The sequence below is a fragment of the Canis lupus genome, chromosome X, assembly GCF_011100685.1.
Source record: "Canis lupus familiaris isolate Mischka breed German Shepherd chromosome X, alternate assembly UU_Cfam_GSD_1.0, whole genome shotgun sequence".
Lineage (NCBI taxonomy): Eukaryota > Metazoa > Chordata > Mammalia > Carnivora > Canidae > Canis > Canis lupus.
Window position 1 is genome coordinate 63,902,090 of NC_049260.1, and position 20,825 is coordinate 63,922,914.

A 20,825-nucleotide genomic window follows, 5' to 3' on the forward strand; every position below is an offset into this window, starting at 1 on the left:
GGGTTGCCACCTGGGCTGCTCCTGAGGCTCTGCCTGGCGCATGCTCCAGCCCTTTTGGGAGCTCGGCCCACAGTGTGTGGGAAGCTCTCCTCTGGGGTGCACTTCCTCTGTTAGTGACCCCAGGGACCTGGGGGCTCCACTGCCCCTCCTGGGTTCCTGCCCGAGTTCCCTGAGAGCACCTTTCTGTCCAGGAAGATAGGTAAAGTTCGTGCTTCTTTGGGACTGGTCCTTCCTGCCCTGGAGGCACTTGCCATCTGGCCTTAGCTCGGCTCCTTGCGGGGGTCCCTCTCCCTTGGATGCTTTTTTATTGCTTTATTTTTTTCAGTCTTCCTACCTTGATAGAATCGGGAGCTCTTCTCACTGTTGCATTCCAGCTGTTCTCTTTTTAGATCTCTGGCTGAATTCTTAGGTTTTTTTGATGATTTGAAAGTTATCTAGGTAAGTTGGTGGGGACAGGTGACTTGGGGAATCCTACCTACTCTTATTACATCTTGCCCCACCTCTTATTATATTCTTTTTTACTTTATTTTTTTCTTCTGGTTTTGGGTCTCTTCTGATTTGTATAGTGTATATTTCTCTGGGGTTGTTGTTGCCATTTTAGTATTTTGTTCTCTTATGTGTCTATTCTTCTCTGGACAGAATGAAGAGATACAAAAACTTACCTCAAAAAGAGAACAAGAGGTGGTACTATTTGCCAGGGACCTAATTACTATGGACATAAGTATGATTTTGAAACTAGAGTTCATAATAATTATTATAATGATTCTAGCTGGGCTACATTATCCTTTTCTGGAGAAATAAGAGAACTAAAATCTCATTAAGCCAAAATCACAAAGGCTATTAATGAGATGCAGCACAAATGGATGCTCTAACTGCTAGAATAAATGAGGCAGAAGAGAGAATTGGTAATATAGAAGGCAAAATTATGGAGAATAAAGAAGATGAGAAAAAGAGAGATAAATAGTTACTGGATCAAGATGAGAGACTATGAGAGATATGCTATACCATACAGCAAAACATTATTAGAATTATTGAGACCCCAGAAAAAGAGGAAAGAGAGAGAGGGGCCGAAGGTATATTGGAACAAATTATAGCAGAGAACTTCCCTAATATGAGGAAGAACACAGACATCTAAGTCCAAGACACACAGTGAACCACTCTCAAAATCAATAAAAATAAGTCAACAGACTGACATATAATACTGAAACTTGCAAATCTCAGAGACAAAGAGAAAATCCTGAGGGCAGCTTGTGTCAAGATGTGCTTAACCTCAAGGTAGAAACGTTAGACTGGCAGCAGACCTATTCACAGAGAAATCGCAGAAATAAAAGGCTATAAACAGTTGGCAGGATATGTTCATGGTGCTAAATGAGAAAAATATGCAGCCAAGTATACTTTATCCAGCTTGGATGTCACTAAAAATAGAAGAGGAAATAAAAACCTTCCAGGACAAAGAGAAACTAAAAGAATTTGTGACCATCAAATCAGCCCTACAAGAATATTAAAAAGGATCCTTTAGGGAACCCCGGGTGGCACAGCAGTTTAGTGCCTGCCTTTAGCCCAGGGCGCGATCCTGGAGACCTGGGATCGAATCCCACATCGGGCTCCCGGTGCATGGAGCCTGCTTCTCCCTCTGCCTATGTCTCTGCCTCTTTCTCTCTCTCTCTCTCTCTGTGACTATCATAAATAAATAAAAATTTAAAAAAAAAGATCCTTTAACTGAAGAGAGAGCCCCCAAATACCATAGACCAGACAGGATCAGAGACAATCTACAGAAATAGTGACTTTACAGGTAATAGAAAGGCACTAAATTCAGATCTTTCAATAGTTACTCTGAATGTAAAAGGGATAAATGACCCAATCAAAAGACACAGGTTATCAGACTGATTAAAAAGCAAGACCCATCAATATTCTGTCTGCAAGAGACTCATTTTAGACCCATAGACACTTCCGGATTTAAAGTGAGAGGATTAAAAACTATTTATTATGCTAGTGGACTTCAAAAGAAATCTCAGTGGGCAAAAATTATATCAGACAGATTAGATTTTAAACGGAAGACTGTAAATAAGAGATGAGGAAGGACAATAGTACATAATAATTAAAGTGTTTATCCAACAAAACAGCTAAAATGTATAAATATGTATGCCCCTAACTTTGGAACAACCAATTATATAAGCCAATTGATAACAAAATTAAAGAAATACAAAGGAAAATTAGACATCAATATCCTTAATGAACATGAATGCAAAAATTCTCACCAAAATACTAGCCAATAGGATTATTTACCATGAGCAAGTGGGATTTTTTCTTGGGCTGCAAGGGTGGTTCAATATCTGCAAACCAATCAATGTGATATATTACATTAATAAAAGAAAGGACAAGAAACATACCAACCTCTCAATAGGTGGAGAAAATGCTTTTGACAAAGTACAGTATCCTTTCTTGATTAAAACTCCTCACAGAGTAGGGATTGAGGGAGGATACCTCAAACACATAAAAGCCATATACAAAAAGTCCAAAGCGAATATCATTCTCAATGGGGAAAAACTGAAAAATTTTCCCCTAAGGACAGAAACATGATAGGGATGTCTACTATCACCACTACAGTTCAATATAGTACTAGAAGTCCTAATCTCAATAATTAGACAACAAAAAGAAATTCAAGGTGCCTGAATTGGCAAGGAAGAATTCAAACTCTCATTCCTTGCAAATGACATGATATTCTATATGGGAAATCCAACAGACACCACCCAAAATTGCTAGAACTCATACTCAGCAAAGTGGCAGGATATAAAATCAATGCACAAAAATAAAATCAATGCACAAAAATTACATTTCTATACACTAATAATGAGACTGAAGAAAGAGAAATTAAGGGGTCAATCTCATTTACAATTGCACCCAAAACTATAAGATATCCAAATCAAAGAGGCAAAGGATATGTACTGAGAAGACTATAAAATACTCATGAAAGAAATTGAGGAAGACACACAGAAATGGAAAAACATTCCATGCTCATGGATTGGAATAACAAATATTGTTGAAATGGCCATACTACCTAGAGCAATCTACACATCAATGCACAATCCCTGTTAAAATCCCATCAACTTATTTAAGAGAGTTGAAAAAAAGATAATCCTAAAATTTGTATGGAATGAGAAAAGACCCTGAATAGCCAAAGAAATGTTGAAAAAAGAAAACCAAAACTGGTCGCATCACAATTTCTGACTTAGAGGTCTATTACAAAGCTGTAATCATCAAGACAGTATGGTACTGGCACAAAAACAGATCAGTGGAACAGAATAGAGAACCCAGAAATGGACCCTCAACTTTATGGTCAACTAATCTTCAACAAAGCAAGAAAGAACGTCCAATGGAAAAAAGACAGTCTCTTCAACAAATGATGTTGGAAAAATTGGACAGCCACATGCAGAAGAATGAAACTAGACCATTTCTTCATTCCATACTAAAAATATAGACCTAAATTGGATGAAAGACCTCAATGTGAGACAGGAATCTATCAAAATCTGAGAGGAGAACACAGGCAGCAACTATTGTGACCTTGGCTGCAGCAACTGCTTATTGGACACATCTCCAAAAAGCAAGAGAAAAAAGGCAAAAATTAACTATTGGGACTTCCTCAAGATAAAAACCGTGTGGGGAAAAATTAGAAAGGAAGACAAACCATGAGAGACTCCTAACTTTGGGAAACAAAGGGTGGTAGAAGGGGAGGAGAATGAGTTACCTGGGTGACAGACACTAAGGAGGGCATTTGATGGAATGAGCACTGGGTGTTATACTATATGTTGGCAAATTGAATTTAAATAAAATATTTTACTTTTTTTTTTTAAGAAAAAGCTTTTGCAAAGCTTAAGAAACAGTCATCAAAACCAAAACACAGCCAACAGAATGGAGAGGATATCTGCAAATGTCTTAGCAGATAAAGGGCTAGTCTCCAAAATCTATAAAGAATTTTTTCAAACTCAATACCTAAAGAACAAATAATCCAATCAAGAAATGGGCAAAGGGGCAGCCCGGGCGGCTCAGAGGTTTAGCGCCACCTTCAGCCCAGGGCCTGATCCTGGAGACCCAGGATTGAGTCCCACGTCGGGCTCCCTGCATGGAGCCTGCTTCTCCCTCTGCCTGTGTCTCTGCCTCTCTCTCTCTGTGTCTCTCATGAATAAATAAGTAAAAAAATCTTTAAAAATAAGTAATGGGCAGAAAAGATGAACAGATATTTCTCCAAAGAAGACATACAAATAGCCAATGATACATGAAAAAATGTCCAACATCACTCGGCATCAGGGAAATACAAATAAAAAACACAATGAGATACCACCTTATACCAGTCATATGGCTAAAATTAATCAGTCAGAAAATGACAGATGTTGGCAAGGATGTGGAGAAAGGGGACCTCTCTGACACTCTTGGTGGGAATGCAAGCTGGTACAACCATTGTGTGGAAAACAGTTTGGAAGTTACTCAAAAAGTTGAAAATAGAGCTACCCAGCAATTGTCCTACTGTATATTTACCTGAAAGATACAAATGTAGTGATATGAAGGGGCACCTGCACCCCAATATTTATAGCAACAATATCCACAATCGCCAAACTATGGAAAGAGACTTTATGTCCACCAATAGATCAATGGATAAAGAAAATTATACACACACACACACACACACACAGGCATCAAAAAAATGAACTCTTGCCATTTGCAATGGTGAGAATGGAACTATAGGATATAATGCTAAGCAAAACAAGCCTATCAGAGAAAGATGATTATCATATAATCTCACATGTGGAATTTAAGAAACAAAACAGAGGATCATGGAGGAAGAGAGGAAAAAATAAAACAAGATGAAATCAGAGAGATAAACCGTAAGAGACTCTTAATCATAGGAAACAAACTGAAGATCACTGGAGGAGAGGCAAGTGAGGGTTGGGTAACTGGAAGATGGAAATTAAGAAGGCCATGTGATATAATAAGCACTGGGTCTTATACAAAACTGATGTTTCACCAATCTATACCTTTGAAAACAATAATAAATTATATGTTATTTAATTGAAATTATTTTTAAAAGATTTTATTTATTTATGCATGAGAATACACAGAGAGGAGAGAGAGAGGCAGAGACACAGACAGAGGGAGAAGCAGGCAGGGACCCGATCCTGGATCTCCAGGATCATGCCCTGGGCTGAAGGCGGCGCTAAACTGCTGAGCCACACGGGCTGCCCTATTTAATTGAAATTAAATACAATTTTTAAAAAGTACAAAATTGATTTTAAATTAAACTTCTTTAATTAAGAACTTATAGACATCAAATAATAATATCAGAAAGCATAAAGAAAAAGCAGTTAGAAAAGGAGCAACAAATAAAACCTAAAACCAGTAAAAGGAAGGGAATAATAAAATTTAGAGTAGAGTTAAACAATATTGAAACTACAAACCAATAGAGCAGGTCAATACAACCAGGAGCTGCTTTTTTGAATAAATTCAATAAAATTGATGAACTATTCACCAGGCGTATCAAGAAAAAAGAGAAAGGAACTAAATAATAAAAAAACTAGTGATTTTTTAAAATGATGTTTTAATCATTAGCATGATTAAATAGAAATAACCAACACGACAGAAATACAAATAAGTATGAGATTATTATGAAAAACTATATGCCAACAAATTGATAAACCTAAAAGAAATAGACAAACTCTTAGAAACATAAACTACCAAAACTGAAAAAGGAAGAAATATATTTTTTTTAATTTTTTAAAGAACATTTATTGAATACTTCACATGTACCAGGTGCTGATATACTGATAAAAATCTAAATATCTCATCAAAATACCAAGTGATTTTTAAAGTATATTAAAAATTATCCAAAGTAGGACAATCAGGTACTGAGAAACAACAGATGAGATCCTCCACACCTCCTGAGCACTGTGCCAGGGCAGCAGGCTCTGCAGCTCAGGCTGGGCTTCCGCTGCCTTGAGGAGCAACTGCACAGTCCCTGATTTTCAATGGTCCAGGTTCCTGCCTCTATGCCCACCAGCTCTGGCGTACTTCTTAAGGATGTGAACAGAGTTGCTAGCCCAGTTTGAGAAAAAAGAAAGCTCTGCTTGGTAGTGACATGCATCACTTCTGATCAGGTTTTATTAGCAAAGCAAGTCCTATTGGGTGGGGAAGTGTTATACCTCCTCCTTCCTGTTTTTAAAGTTTTTATTTTGAAATGATTCTAGATTCACCAGAAATTGCAAAAATACTATGGAGCGGTCTTAATCAAAGAATCACACCCAGGAAATGGACACTGGTGCCATAGGCCCCACTCAAAGCTCACAGCATTACATGCTTGCACATGTGCCACCTAATGCCATTTTGGAGTTTTGTGGCACCGCTGCACAATCAAGATACAGAATAGTTCCAGTTCCACCAAGATCTCCCTTTTTTGGTCCCTCCATCCCCATCTTAACCTCTGCCAACCACCAATCTGCTCTCCATTCAAGAATGTTACATAAATGGGAACATAGTATGTAACCTTTGGGGACAGGCTTTTTTCACTCAGCACTAGGCCCTTGAAATCCATCCAAGTTGCAGCTCTCAGTAATTACTTGGGACAGCTAAGGAGGAAGTGTTCTGTGATGTGGCTGAGTAATGAGGAACTTTGTCTAGTGTGCTTCTCACCTCTTTTTTTTTTTTTTTTTTTTGCTATAGTGTTTGGTTTGCAGATGGCACAGTCAGTTTCTCTGGCAGCTTGGAGCATTTAAGGAGGCTTTGGCTTAGGGGGGAGGGGCTGTGCCCACAAAGAGGGTACCTGGACTGCGTTCCTGTCATTCCTCCAAGAACCAGGGTGAGGAGGAAAAATCCAGGATGCTTTCAGATACGGTTCCAAGGACTAGCAACTTCCATGTTGGCAAGTCGTTTCTCCTTGAGGGGCTGGAGCAGATGAGGGCCTCTTACAAGTCTTCCTGTGAAGAATCAGCAGTCCACTGGGTAAATTCAGGCCAGGTTCAAGGGGACAAATGGCCTGAGGCATTTTCCTAGGTCCTAATTCAAGTCTTGGCCAAGCACTAAACTGTTTGTACTTCAGTTTTTTCTACCTATTCTTAGGTGAGGAGAGCAGATTTTAGTGGGTTCAAAGACTTCTCACTCTAATTCCATGGGTTCAAGTTGGCAAAAGCACCCAGAGCTCTGGAAATGCCGTTTGTATTACTGCATTTAGATTTCCCAGTCTAGCCCAGAATCATAATTCATATAACAGAAAAACTTATTTCCCAAGTATCCCAGGTGTGTTTTGGAATAAACTTGCACATCTTCACGCCAAGAAGTTTTGCTGTCTTTTCTTCCATGACAGCACCTATGCACAGCAGAATCTTTCCCTGAGTCAGATACTTGATGGTTTCTGATGTTTTTCTGAGACACTCCTTAGAAATGTAGGGAGGATCTGCTACTATGATGTCAAACTATGTGAAGCAATTTTTTCAGTTAATCCAATGGATTATTTATTTTTTAAAGATTTTATTTATTTATTCTTGAGAGACAGAGAGAGAGAGACAGAGGCAGAGACACAGGCAGAGGGAGGAGCAGGCTCCATGCAGGAAGCTCAATGTGGGACTCGATCCCGGGACCCCAGGATCACACCCTGGGCCAAAGGCAGGCGCTAAACTACTGAACCACCCGGGCTGCCCTCCAAAGGATTATTTTAATGCGCACATAGCCTTCAAGAAACTGAATCAGCAGTCAAAAAGCTCCCGACAAACAAAAGTCCAGGGCCTGATAGATTCACAGGTGAATTCTATATTTCTTTAACATTTAAAGAAAAATTAAAGCCTAATCTTCTCATACTAGTCTATAAAATATAAAAGGAAGAAAAACTTCCAAAATTCATTCTAAAAGTCCAGGATTACTCTGATATCAAAACCAGATAAAGACAAAACTAAAAAAAAGACTTAAAGGCTAATAACCCCGATGAACATGGATGCAAAATTTTTCAGCAAAATAATAGCAAACTTAATTCAACAATACATTGAAAATTCATTCACCATGATCAAGTGATATTTACTTCTGGATTGCAAGTGTGGTTCAGTACTCACAAATCATCTGATGTAATATATTACATCAGTATATTTAAGGATAAGAACCATATGATCATTTCAACAAAGAGTTTGTGTCTGTTCAAATACATTGCCAAATGTCAATGTATTTTGCATTTGACAAAATACAATATCCATTCATTGAAAAACGCTCAATAAAGTAAGGACAGAGAAAACATGACTCAACTTAATAAAGGTCATATATGAAAAACCCACAGCTAACATCATCCTCAGTGAGCAAAAACAGAGATTTCCCCTAAGGTCAGGAACAAGACAAGAACGTCCACTCTAACTACTTTTATTCAATTAGTACTGGAAGTCCTAGCTACAGCAATCAAACAATAAAAAGAAATTTTAACAAAACATTAAAATCAGTAAGGAAGAAGTAAAACTTTCCATATTTGCGGATTACATGATACTCTATATAGAAAGCCTGAAAGATCCACCTAAAAACTGCTAGAGCTGATAAATGAATTCAGTAAATGCACAGGATACAAAATCAATGTACAGAAATCTGTTACATTTCTATAAACCCATAATGAAGCAACAGAAAGAGAAATTAAGAATACAATCTCACTTATAATTGTAGCAAAAATAATAAGATACCTAGGAATGAACCTTACCAAAAAGGTAAAAGACCTATAGTCTGAAAATATGTAAGAGTGATGCATGATATTGAACTGGACACAAAGAAATGGAAATACAATCCATGCTTATGGATTAGAAGAACAAATATTTTTAAAATGTCTATACTACCCAGAGCAATCTACACATTTAATGCAATCCCTTTCAAATCACCCCCAGCATTTTTCACAGAGCTAAATCAAACAATACTCAAATTTATATGGAATCACAGGAGACCCTGAATTGCCAAAGCAGTCTTGAAAAAGAAAAGCAAAGCCGGAGGTATCACAAATCTGGAATTTATTTTTTCATTATTTTTATTTTTTTTATCCAAAATCTGTTTATTGGGATAGTGTCCCACTCATCTTGATTCAGGGAGCTTTTAGTGCTGCTTCCACCTGAAGAGCATCCTTCTGTAAGCCTTGCTTTTCCTCCCGTGGGCTGGCAGAGGATGGTAGAGCAGCTGACACACAGAACTACTATCTGTGCATGGCTGAAGACGGTGGTGATTTTGTAGCATCCTGGGCATTTCACGTTGATGAAGTAGGAGTTGGGGCTCTGCACCAGGTGTTTCTTCTTGTGCTTCCTCTTCTCCTCTTCCAGGGGCAGGCGCAGGAGATCCTTCGCAAGGGGCATGTTCTTGTAGGGAGGTCATCACCGCTGGAAAGGCAAATATGGTACTGTCACAAAAAATAGACACATGGATCAATAGAAAAGAATAAACAACCAGAAATGAATCCACAAATATATGGTCAATTAATCTTTGACAAAGAAGAAACAATGTCCAGTGGGAAAAGGACAGTCTCTTCAACATATGGTGTTGGGAAAACTGGACAGTAACATGCAGGAGAATGATACTGGACCATTTTCTTATACCATACACCAAAACAAATTCAAAATGTTTTAAAAATCTAAAATGAGACATCAATCCATTAAAACTCTTAAGCACACAAGGCAGTAACCTCTTTATTTATTTATTTATATTTATATTTATTTATTTTTTGGCAGTAACCTCTTTGACACTGGCCATAGCAACTTTTTTTCTAGATAGCTCCTCTGAGGTAGGGAAAGAAAAGCAAAATATATATTATTGGGAGTATATAAAAATAAAAATTTCTGTATAGCTAAGGAAACCAACAAGAAAACTAAAAGGCATCTTACAAGATGGGAGAAGATATTTTCAAATGATATATGTGATATAGTGTTAATAAATATAGTGTATATAATGAACTTATAAAACTCAAAAAAGAACTTATAAAACTCAATATCCAATATTTAAAAATCAGCAGAACACATGAACAGACATTTCTCCAAAGTCATACAGATGGCCAAAAAACACAGGAAGTGATGCTAAACATCACTTACTATTAGGGAAATGCAAATCAGAACTACAATGAGATATCACCTCATACCTGTCAGAATGGCTACAGTCAACAATACAAAAACTAAGAATTGTTAGTGAAGATGTGGTGGAAAAGGAACCTTCATGCACTTTTGGTGGGAATGAAAACTGGTGCAGCCACTCTGGACAACAATTTGGAGATTCCTCAAAAAGTTAAAAATAAAACTACCCTATGATCTAGCAGTTGTCCTACTTGGATATTTACCCAAAGAATACAAAAATATTAATTCAAAGGGATCCATGATCCCCTATGTTTATTCCAGCATTATTTACTACAGCCAAGATATTTAAGCAGCCCAAGTGTCCATCAACAGTTGAGTGCATAAAGATTTGATGTACAGAGACTCCTGGGTGGCTCAGCGGTTGAGCATCTGCCTTTGGCTCAGGGTGTGACCTCAGAGTCCAAAGGATCGAATCCTACATTCCTACATCAGGCTTCCTGCATGGAGCCTGCTTCTCCCTCTGCCAATGTCTCTGCCTCTCTCTCTCTCTCTCTCTCTCATAAATAAATAAAATCTTTACAAGAAGATTTAATGTACACATATAATAGAATATTATTCAGCCAAAAAATGAATGAAATCTTTCCATCCGTAATGACTTGGATACAGCTAGTTAGTATAAAGCTAAGTGAAGTGGACCCCTGGGTGGCTCAGTGGTTTAGTGCCTGCTTTGGACCCAAGGCATGATCCTGGAGTCCTGGGATCAAGTCCCACATTGGGCTCCCTGTGTGGAGCCTGCTTTTCCCTCTGCCTGTGTATCTGCCCCCGCCCCTCTGTGTATGTCTCTCATGAATAAATAAATAAAATCTAAAAACAAAAGCTAAGTGAAATATGTTAGTCAGAGAAAGACAAATAACATACAATTTCACTCATATGTGGAAATTAAGAAACAAAACAAATGAGCAAAGGAGAAAAAAGAGAGAGTGAGGCAAATCAAGATAGTCTCTTGAAAAGAAGAAATTGATGGTTACCAGAGGAGAGATAGATGTGGGGATGGGTTAAATAAGATACAGGGATTAAGGAGCGTACTTTTTGTGATGAACATTGGCTGATGTATGGAAGTGTTGAATCACTATATTGTACACCTTAAACTAATATTACACTGCATGTTAATTAACTGGTATTGAAATAAAAATGTAAATAAATAAAGTTAATCCATAAAAAGGAAAGCATAAAGCCAACTTACACAGTTTAAGAATGTATTGGCAAATATACATTTAATAAGGGATTAATATCCTAAATATTTTAAAACTACTAAAACTCAGGGAGCCCAGGTGGTTCAGCAGTTTAGCACCACCTTCAGCCCAGGGTCTGATCCTGGAGACCCGGGATCAAGTCCCACATCAGGCTCCCTGCATACAGCCTGCTTCTCCCTCTGTCTGTGCCTCTGCTTCTCTCTCTCTCTCTCTCTCTCTCTGTGTCTCTCATGAATAAATAAAATCTTAAAAAAAACAGAATCCTACTAAAACTCAACAGAAATTAGTCCTATTAAAAATAGGCAAAATATCTGAATAAACATTATCGACAGGAAAGATACAATGACCAGCAAACATAGGAAAGGTTGCCCAACACCATTAGTCATCAGAAAAAGCAAGCCAAAACCATAGAGCAGTACCACTTCATATCTAATAGTACATCTATAAAAATAATAATGATAATAATAAAGTATTTAAGATGTGGAGAAATTGGAAAACTTGTGCATTGCTTTGGAAATGTAAAGTGTAAAATGTAAAATTATGCTGCCACTGTGGAAGGCAGTTTGACAAAAGATTAAACATAAAACAACCATATGGCCAGGCAATTATAGTCCTAGGTATGTAAATTCAAAGGGGTATAAAACAAGAACTCAAACAGACATGTGCACACCTATGTTAATAATAGCAGCATTATTCACAATAACCAAAAGATCGAAACAACCCAAGTACCCATTAACAGATAAATAAATGGATGAACAAAATATTATATATATATAATATATATATATTACATATATATATAATGGAATAATATTCAGTTTTATAAAGGAATAACATTTTGATACATGCTATAACATGGATAATCCTTGAAAACATTGTGCTTTGTTAAATATTCCAGACACAGAAAAAAATTATATTGTGTAATTCCACTTAATTGAGGTTTCTAAAATGGAAAATTCATAGAATGATAAAGTCAAATAGAGGATTCAGGAGCCTGGGAGGATCAGGGAAGAGGGAATTATTTTTTATGAATATAATATTTTTATTAAAGTGATGAAAACTTTTGAATATAGATGGTAGAGATTGTTGTACAACACTGTGAAATATATTGAGTGCTACTGACTGAATTATACACTTACAAATGGTTCAAGTGATAAATGTTATGTTATATATATTTTGACACAACAAAATGATTTGTAATTAAGTTTAAAAAAGTAATAAAAAAAAGCTAGAACAAGCTTCCCAGAAGAAGGAAACTAACATTGTGTACCTGTGGCTAAAATCTTTTAAATATCCCTTAAATATTTTCTTATAAATTATCTCATTCATAGTGAAACTGAGAGGTAGATATTATTATTGAACAGATGAGGAAGCCAAGGGTCAGTGATATTAAACTGCAAAGGCACTGGAGGAAAGAAGCATAAGAAAATAAAAGCAAAGGAGACCATGCACTGTAAGAGAAATCACTCAAAAAGTGTGATAATCTTAACAAACAATTCATCAAAAGCTGAAAGAAATTATAGATATCATAGTCACCCTAAAATTAGCTCCCAAAAGAGACCTAAAGGATTATCAGAAAATTGAAGAGGAATAAAAGCAAACTGTCAGAGGACAAGAAAAAGAGAAGCACGGAGATTAAAGCCACAAAAATATGACTGAAAACACAAAGATATAGTGGATTGGTTCAAGGGCATTAGATTAAACTAAGTGTAAATTTTCTCATATGTATTTGTAACAGCTGTGGTCAATATTTCCACTGAATTTAAATGACATTGATTCAAATCTTCATTCAGGGATTCCATCTTTTATTCCTTTTTAAAAAGATTTTATTTATTTATCCATGAGAGATACACACATACACACAGAGGCAGAGACAGGAAGAGGGAGAAGCAGGCTCCTTGCAGGAAGCCGGATGTGGGACTCGATCCTGGGACTCTGGGATCACACCCTGAGCCTAGGCAGACACTCAACCGCTGAGCCACCCAGGCGTCCCTCAGTCATTTTTTCTACATATTCCAGGTACTCTCATGTTTCTTACATTTGTCTTAGTCCTTCTTCTGCATTCCTTCAACTGGATTTGTTCAATTTTCAGATCATCTCACTTTTTGAAATATGTTGTCACTTCTCTCCACAATGTGGCCCCCTGCTAGTCTGTACTGAAATTCCTATGCTTTTTAACGTAAAAGAGGAGAATATTTACTGAAGTGTAGCAAACAACTTAAAAGTGAATTGAAAATATTTTCATTCTCTACCAGATTTGTTATTATTCCTGTCACAAAATTTCCTCATTGGACATTTTACTTGTCACCCAGCGTCAGACTCTGATTTTATTGCCTAATCTCAAGTCTCTCTTCACTAACTCTTTTCCTCTCTTGTGCCCTGTCCTCAAAATACTGGTAATTTTTTAAGAAAAAAATGCTTGTTTTTTCTACTTATTTTTAGGGTTTAGCTTTCTACCACTAAACCTGTCAAGGAATTTTCCTAAGTAAACACAGTTCTATCTTTGGGAGAAATATTGGAACCAACTTTTAAAATATTTTTTTACTGAGTCTATGTAATAGTACAATTTCATTTTTATTAAATTGTTATTTATGTATTTATTTATTTTTGGTATCCCGTGCTATTTATTATCAGTGTCTGAATTTCCCCCAAAAGTAACAGGTTTTTTTTTTAATTAAATAAAAAAATTACTTAGATTTAAGTGATGCAATAATTATTCTGGCAACTTACAATAATGTCTTAATAATGAGTCTTCCAATCCAAAAGAAATGTATTTCTCTCCAAATAGTGCATCCTTTGACTTCCAACAGTAAGGTTTAAGTTTTATGTGTAGTACCTAAAATAAAATAAAATAAAATCAATAGCATACCTATTGTTAGGTTTACTCAATGGGTTTTCATGTTCTTTTTTTTTCTAAAGATTTTTTATGTTTAAATAATCTCTACATCCAACTTGAGACTTGAACTCACAACCACAAGATCAACAGTCATCCACCAACTGAGCCAGCCAGGCACCCTTGATACTCTTGACACTATTCTTATGGTATTTTAAATATATTTTTCTTTTTTAAAAATCACTTTTTCTAATTGATTTGTTATTACACCTAACTATAGGTGATTTGATTCTTCTCTAATGTCCAGTAACTTGACTGTTATACACTTATGAGTTCTCAATATTTTACATCATTATGGATATTCTGTCAGAAATCATGTCAACTATGAACAATGACAATGTCACTTTTGTCTAAGCAAAATTTATATTTATTATATTTACTGTCATTTTTCAGGCCCTCCAGTATGTTCTTGAATACAGAGTGGAGACCCTTGTCTTAATTTAAACTGTTGAAAATAAAGGGCTGTTTACATCATCATAAATACAACACTGTGTTCATTTTTGTTTTGTTTGGTTGTTTTTGTTTTTGGCAGATACCCTTTATGAAGTTAAAGAAGGTTCCTCTTAACTGAATTTGCTGATATGGTTTACCATGAATAGTTACCAACTTCAACCCGATTATTACAATGGCCCTGTGACTTACCCTGGTTTTTGCTGTTCGTGTATTGCATTGTGCTTTTTGTACCCAAGACTACGTATTCGATAAACCACCAAGGAGCCGATGCGGATGCAAACACACGAGGGTTTATTTACAAGCTTGAGCTTGGATCCAAGTATACCCAACACAGTGGAGCAGGGACTTGGACCCCGAGGTGGGTTCCAGCTTAGTTTTATGGGCTGGTCTAGGGGACCACCAGAAGGGGTGGAGGAATTTCTCAAGTTCTGTTTACATTCTGATATGGGGCTCTCAAGGGCATTAAGCTCTGTTCTCATTCTAATATGGGGCTTGTCTACGGCTATACCACCGTGAACGCGCCTGATCTCATCTAATATGGGGCTTCCTGCCACTGGCTTGAGCTCTGTTCTCATTCTAATAAGGGGCTTTCTAGGGTGTTAAACTGTAAGCTGTTTTGTCCTGTAACTGAAGCAAGGTAAATTTCAGCTCTTATTCACAGGGGCCTGAGATGGCTGTATTTGTGCTAACTCTGAACTTAAGGTGGAATGGCCTTAATTTTCTCGGCCTCCACAATGCTAATGTATGTTCCAGGAGGAAAACAGTCTTGCCTTCCAGCAATAAACCCAGCAACCACTGAAGCTTGCTTTTTTCTGCCCCGTTTAATTTCATTTGCTAACCATTTGTTTAGGTGTTTTGTGTCTATATTCAGGAGAGAGTTATGGGTCTTTCATTTTCCTATCTTCCAGAGTTTTCCTGAGATGCTAGTAACCTTTAGTTAGGATTGAATGAAATAATTTATTTTATTTATTTATTTATTTTTTTATTCATGAGAGACAAAGAGAGATTGGTAGAGAAACACAGAAGCTGGCTCCCCACAGACAGCCCAATGCGGGACCAGATCCCCGGACCTCATGATCACTCTCTGAGCAGAAGGCAGACGCTCAAACACTGAGCCACTCAGGTATCCCTAATATATGTCTTGTAAAGCATTTAATATATTATAATTGTACAATACAATTAAATACACAATAATTTAAAGCATTTGTGATATTAGTTATTAAGGGGAAAGGGTTTTAAAGAATAAAAATATTTTGCTTTCATGCCAATGATAGTTTGTCTGTATTTCTAACCCTTTATACCAAATACTTCTCCAAACTAAACTTAACCTGTAAGGTTGTTGTGACATGAGATACTCCAAGAGTGTAAGAATAGCAATAAAGAGTTATTTTCTCTTTTTGGAGAAAAGAAAGAATCTCCTAATTTACAGAAAATAGGTCTTGTATGTCCCCATGAATAGACACATCTTAACATATATATTTCACACCAAAATGTTCTCACAGCTGTCCATTTGTTATTTTCCTTTCAGTTCTATTTAGTTCTGATTGCATATATAGTAAAGAAGCATTTAGGTGCAAATGCTCAAGTACTCCTTGTGACTGGGAGGGTGAATGGAAGCATCAGAAGAAGCAGGCAGAAAAAAAAAAGAAGGCAGGGGATGAGGTCACAAAGGGGCAATGCTATCGTTATTGAAAACCAAGAATTTGAATTTTTAAACTGTAGGATTGCCTGGAGTGCTCAACATTTTTTGGAGATAAAAAGGTTCAGTAAGTAGATTTCAGTAAAAGGCATTGAAGGCCCAATTTGTATTAAACAAATCGAATTAATAAACTATGTCTAAATATAAATAGATTAGAATAAAGTTTATATATAGGGCAGCCCAGGTGGCTCAACGGTTTAGTGCTGCCTTCAGACCAGGGCCTGATCCTGGAGACCCAGGATCAAGTCCCACGTTGGGCTCCGTGCATAGAGCCTGCTTCTCCCTCTGTCTGTGTCTCTGCCTCTCTGTCTCTGTCTCTCTCTGTCTCTCTCTCTCTCTCTCTCTCTGTGTCTGTCATTAATAAGTAAATAAAATGTTATTTTAAAAATTATATATTAAAGACTTGCAAAAGTGAAAAAAATGCAAAATCCTCCATTCATAAGATCCACCTGCTACAAACATTTTTTGGGAGCATCTATATCTCATTCTTCTTGCAAAGTACCATAATCTCCCACATAATAGAATTAATAAATACACATCTTAAAAAGAACTGTGGGCTCTTGTAGTTTGTTTTAAGTCTTGATCATAAAATACCAAAACATAGTGAAAAAATAAGAGAAAATTTAGTAGTAGATAAAACCAAAATAACTTTAAAAAAAGAATTTAAATGTAAGCTGAGGTAGCTTATAATTCTGTCAGACAAAATAAACTTTAAAACAAAGAATGTAATACTAGACAAAAAAATATCAGTACATACTGAGCATGGAATCAATCTATCAAGAGGCTATAACATTTTCAAATATTTACACACCCAGTAGGAGCACCTAAATATAGAAATCAAATATTAACAGACCTAAAAAGAGAAAAGAAATATGGCAATACAATAATAATAGGGAATGTGAATATCCCACTTTTATCAACACATAGATCATTCAGACAGAAAATCAATAAAAACATTGGCTCTAAACAACATTTAGACCAGATAACTTAATAGACATACACACAACATTCCATACTAAAGCAAAAAACAAAAAACAAAAAACAAAAACAAAAAAACCCACATTCTTCTCAAGTGAACATGGAACATTCTCCAAGAGATATCATACATAAAGCCACATATCAATACATTTAAGAACACTAAAATCATACAAATATCTCTTCTGATCATAGCAGTGTTGATCTAGAAATCAATTATGAGAAGAAAATTGAAAAATTAAAAAAAATTTTGTAGATTAAGCAACATGCTATTGAATTACCAATAATTCAAACAAAAAGTCAAAAGAGAAATTAAAAATATACCTTGAGATAAATGAAAATGGAAACACACCATGCCAAAAGTTGTGGAATATAGCAAAGGACGTTCTAAGACAAAAGTTCATACTGATAAATGCCTACGTTAAGAAAAAAGAAATATTTCTATAAAAAAATAGTGTTATGCCTCAAGGAACTAGAAAAAGAACAAACTAAGCCCAGAATTAGTAGAAAGAAGGGAATAACAAAGATCTGAAATAAATGAATCAGGGGCACCTGGGTGGCTCAGTCAGTAGGGTGTCCATCTCTTGATTTCACCTCAGGTCATGATCTCAGGGTTGTGAGATCTAGCCCTGCATAAGGCTTTATGCTGAGCATGGAGGCTGCTTAAGATTCTCTCTCTCCCTCTTCCCCTCCCCCTACTCATGTTTTCTCTCTCTTTCAAAAAAGAAAGAAAGAAGAAAGAAGAAAGAAGAAAGAAAAGAAAGAAAGAAAGAAAGAAAGAAAGACAAAGAAAGAAATCACAGCTTAAAAGATAAGAAAAAAGATCAATAAAATGAAAAAAAATTGTTTTTTGAAAATATAACCAAGTTGGAAAAAATTTAAACAAATAAAATAATGAAAGGGGAGACATTGTAACTGATACCATAGAAATACAAAAGATCATATGAGACTGCTATGAACAATTACATGCCAGAAGAAATGGATACATTCCTAGATACCTATAATCTAATGACTAAATCATGAATAAATAGAAAATTTGGACAGACCAATTACTAGTAAAAAGATGGAATTAATAACCAAAAGGCTCCCAACAACAACAAAATATATTTAAAGACAAGATGGCTTTCACTGGTGAATTCTATCACTTATTTATTTATTTATTTATTTACTTACTTACTTATTTAAAGATTATTTGAAAAAGAGAGAGAGAGAGAGTGCACTCATGAGCAAGAGGGGTAGAGAGAGAGGAGGAGAGAATCTCTCTTTTTTTAAAAGATGTTATTTATTTATTTATGAGAGACACACAGAGGGAGAGAGGCAGAGACACAGGCAGAGGGAGAAGCAGGCTCCATGCAGGGAGTCGGATGTGGGACTCAATCCTGGGACTCCAGGCTGAAGGCCAGTGCTAGACAGCTGAGCCACCCAGGAATCCATGGAGAGAATCGTTTAAGTAGACTTCACACTGAGCTTGGAGCTTGAATGCAGGGCTTGATCTCATGACCCTGTGAGATAATCACATGAGCCTAAACTCAGAGTTGGATGCTTAACTGACTACACCAACCAGATGCCCCTCTGCCACACATTTAAAGAAGAATTAATACTAATCCTCAAAATCTTTGAAAAAAAATCAAGAGAGAGATCACTTCTAAACTATAAACTCCAGCTCTAACATGATATCAAAACAAGAGAAGGATATCAGAAGAAAAAAAAATTATAAGCCATATGTCTGATGAACACAGAAGCAAAAATCAGTAATCAAATATTAGCAAATCAAACTCAATTATACACTAAAAAGATCATATATCATGATCAAGTGGGTATATTCAGGGGTTTAAGGATGGCTCAGCAACAGCATATCAATCAGTGTGATGTACCACATGAACTAAGTAAAAATCATATAATTATCTCAATAAATGTAGTAAAAGTACTTGATAAAATTCAACATCCATTTATGATTAAAACACAAAAAAATTTGTATAGATAAAATGTATTTCAATGTAATAAAGACTATATATGACAATTTTGTACCAACATCATACTCAATGATGAATCTCTGAAAAATCTTCCTCTAAGATCAGGAACAAGACAAGGATGCCCACTCTCCCCACTTTTATTCAACTTAATATTGGAAGTCCTAGCCGGAGCAATTATGCAAGACAGATATAAAAGGCTTACAAATTGGAACTGAAGAAATAAAATTATCAGCATTTGCAAAAAATGTATTATATATAGAAAACCCTAAATACTCCACCAAAATCTGTTAGATCGAATAAATTCAATAAAGTTGAAGGGTGCATAATTAATTTACAAAAATTCAGTTGTGCTTATGTATATTAACAACAAATATCACAAAGAGAGATTAAGAAAATAATCTCATTTATAATTTATATTAAAAATGACAGCATATCTAGAAATAAATTTAACCAAGGAGGTGAAAGATCTTTATACAGAAAACTATAAGACACTGATGAAAAAAATGAAGAAGATACAAATAAATGGAATGAACTTCATGGTCATGGACTAAAATAGATACTATCCTTATTGTGCCCATGCTACACACAAAGCCATCTACAGATTCAATATATTTGCTAAGAAAATCCAATGGATTTGTTCACAGAAATAGAATGGACAATCCCAAAATTTGTGTGGAACCACAAAAGACCTCAAATAATAAAATAAATATACAGAAAGAACAAAACAAGCTCCCTGATAATAAACAATATTACAAATCTATAGTAATAAAAACAGTGTGGCACTGGCCTAAAAAAAAAAGACATATAGATTTAATGGAAAATAATAGATGGCCCAGAAATAAACCCACACATATATGACCAGTCAATTTAAAATAAAGGAGCAAAGGAGCAAAGAAAACACAATGGGGAAAGAACAGTATTTTAATAAACTGAATAGCCACATGGAAAAGAATAAAACAGGGTAACTATCTTACAACATACACAGATATTTACTTAAAATGGATAAAAGGCTTAAATATAAGGCCTGAAACCACAAACTTTCTAGAAGAAAACATATGTGGTAAGCCCTTTGACATCAGTCTTGGTGATGATATTTTGGATTTTATACCAAAAGTGAAGGCCATGAAAGCAAAAATCAACAACTGGGACTACATCAAACTAAAAAGTTTTATACAGCAAAGGAAACAATCAACCAAGGGAAAAGTCAACTTACCAAATGGTAGAAAGTACTTGCAATTCTTATATTAAAACTCAACAGCAAAAAAATAAAAAAATAAAAAAAAAAACTCAACAGCAAAAACTCAAACAATCCAATTAAATAATAGATGGAGGAACTGAATAGGTGTTTTTCCAAAGAAGAAATGCAGATAGCCCGCAGATACATTAAAAAAGATGCTCAAAACTACTATTTATCCTGAAAATGTAAATCAGAAACACAATGAGATATCATCTCACACCTATTAACAATGGCTATTATTAAAGACAAGGGATGACAATGGTAGGCAAAGATATGGAGAAAAGACA

The 20,825-nt window shown here is 35.8% G+C and overlaps 1 protein-coding gene across 1 annotated transcript; it reads right to left on the reverse strand.

The window, feature by feature from the left end:
• Window positions 1-9,011: 9,011 nt before the first annotated feature.
• LOC106558391 (40S ribosomal protein S27-like) lies at window positions 9,012-14,170 on the reverse strand. Its single transcript, XM_038588808.1, has 2 exons — window positions 14,039-14,170; window positions 9,012-9,391 (listed from the first exon to the last, which is right to left on the reverse strand). Exon 2 carries the CDS (start codon window positions 9,345-9,347, stop codon window positions 9,012-9,014), a length of 336 nt encoding a protein of 111 aa, XP_038444736.1. The 5' UTR covers window positions 9,348-9,391; window positions 14,039-14,170.
• Between the last annotated feature and the right edge of the window lie 6,655 nt (window positions 14,171-20,825).

Coding starts and splice junctions, on each gene's coding strand:
- LOC106558391 (XM_038588808.1), bottom strand. CDS start 9,347: ATGCCCCTTGCGAAGGATCTCCTGCGCCTGCCCCTGGAAGAGGAGAAG.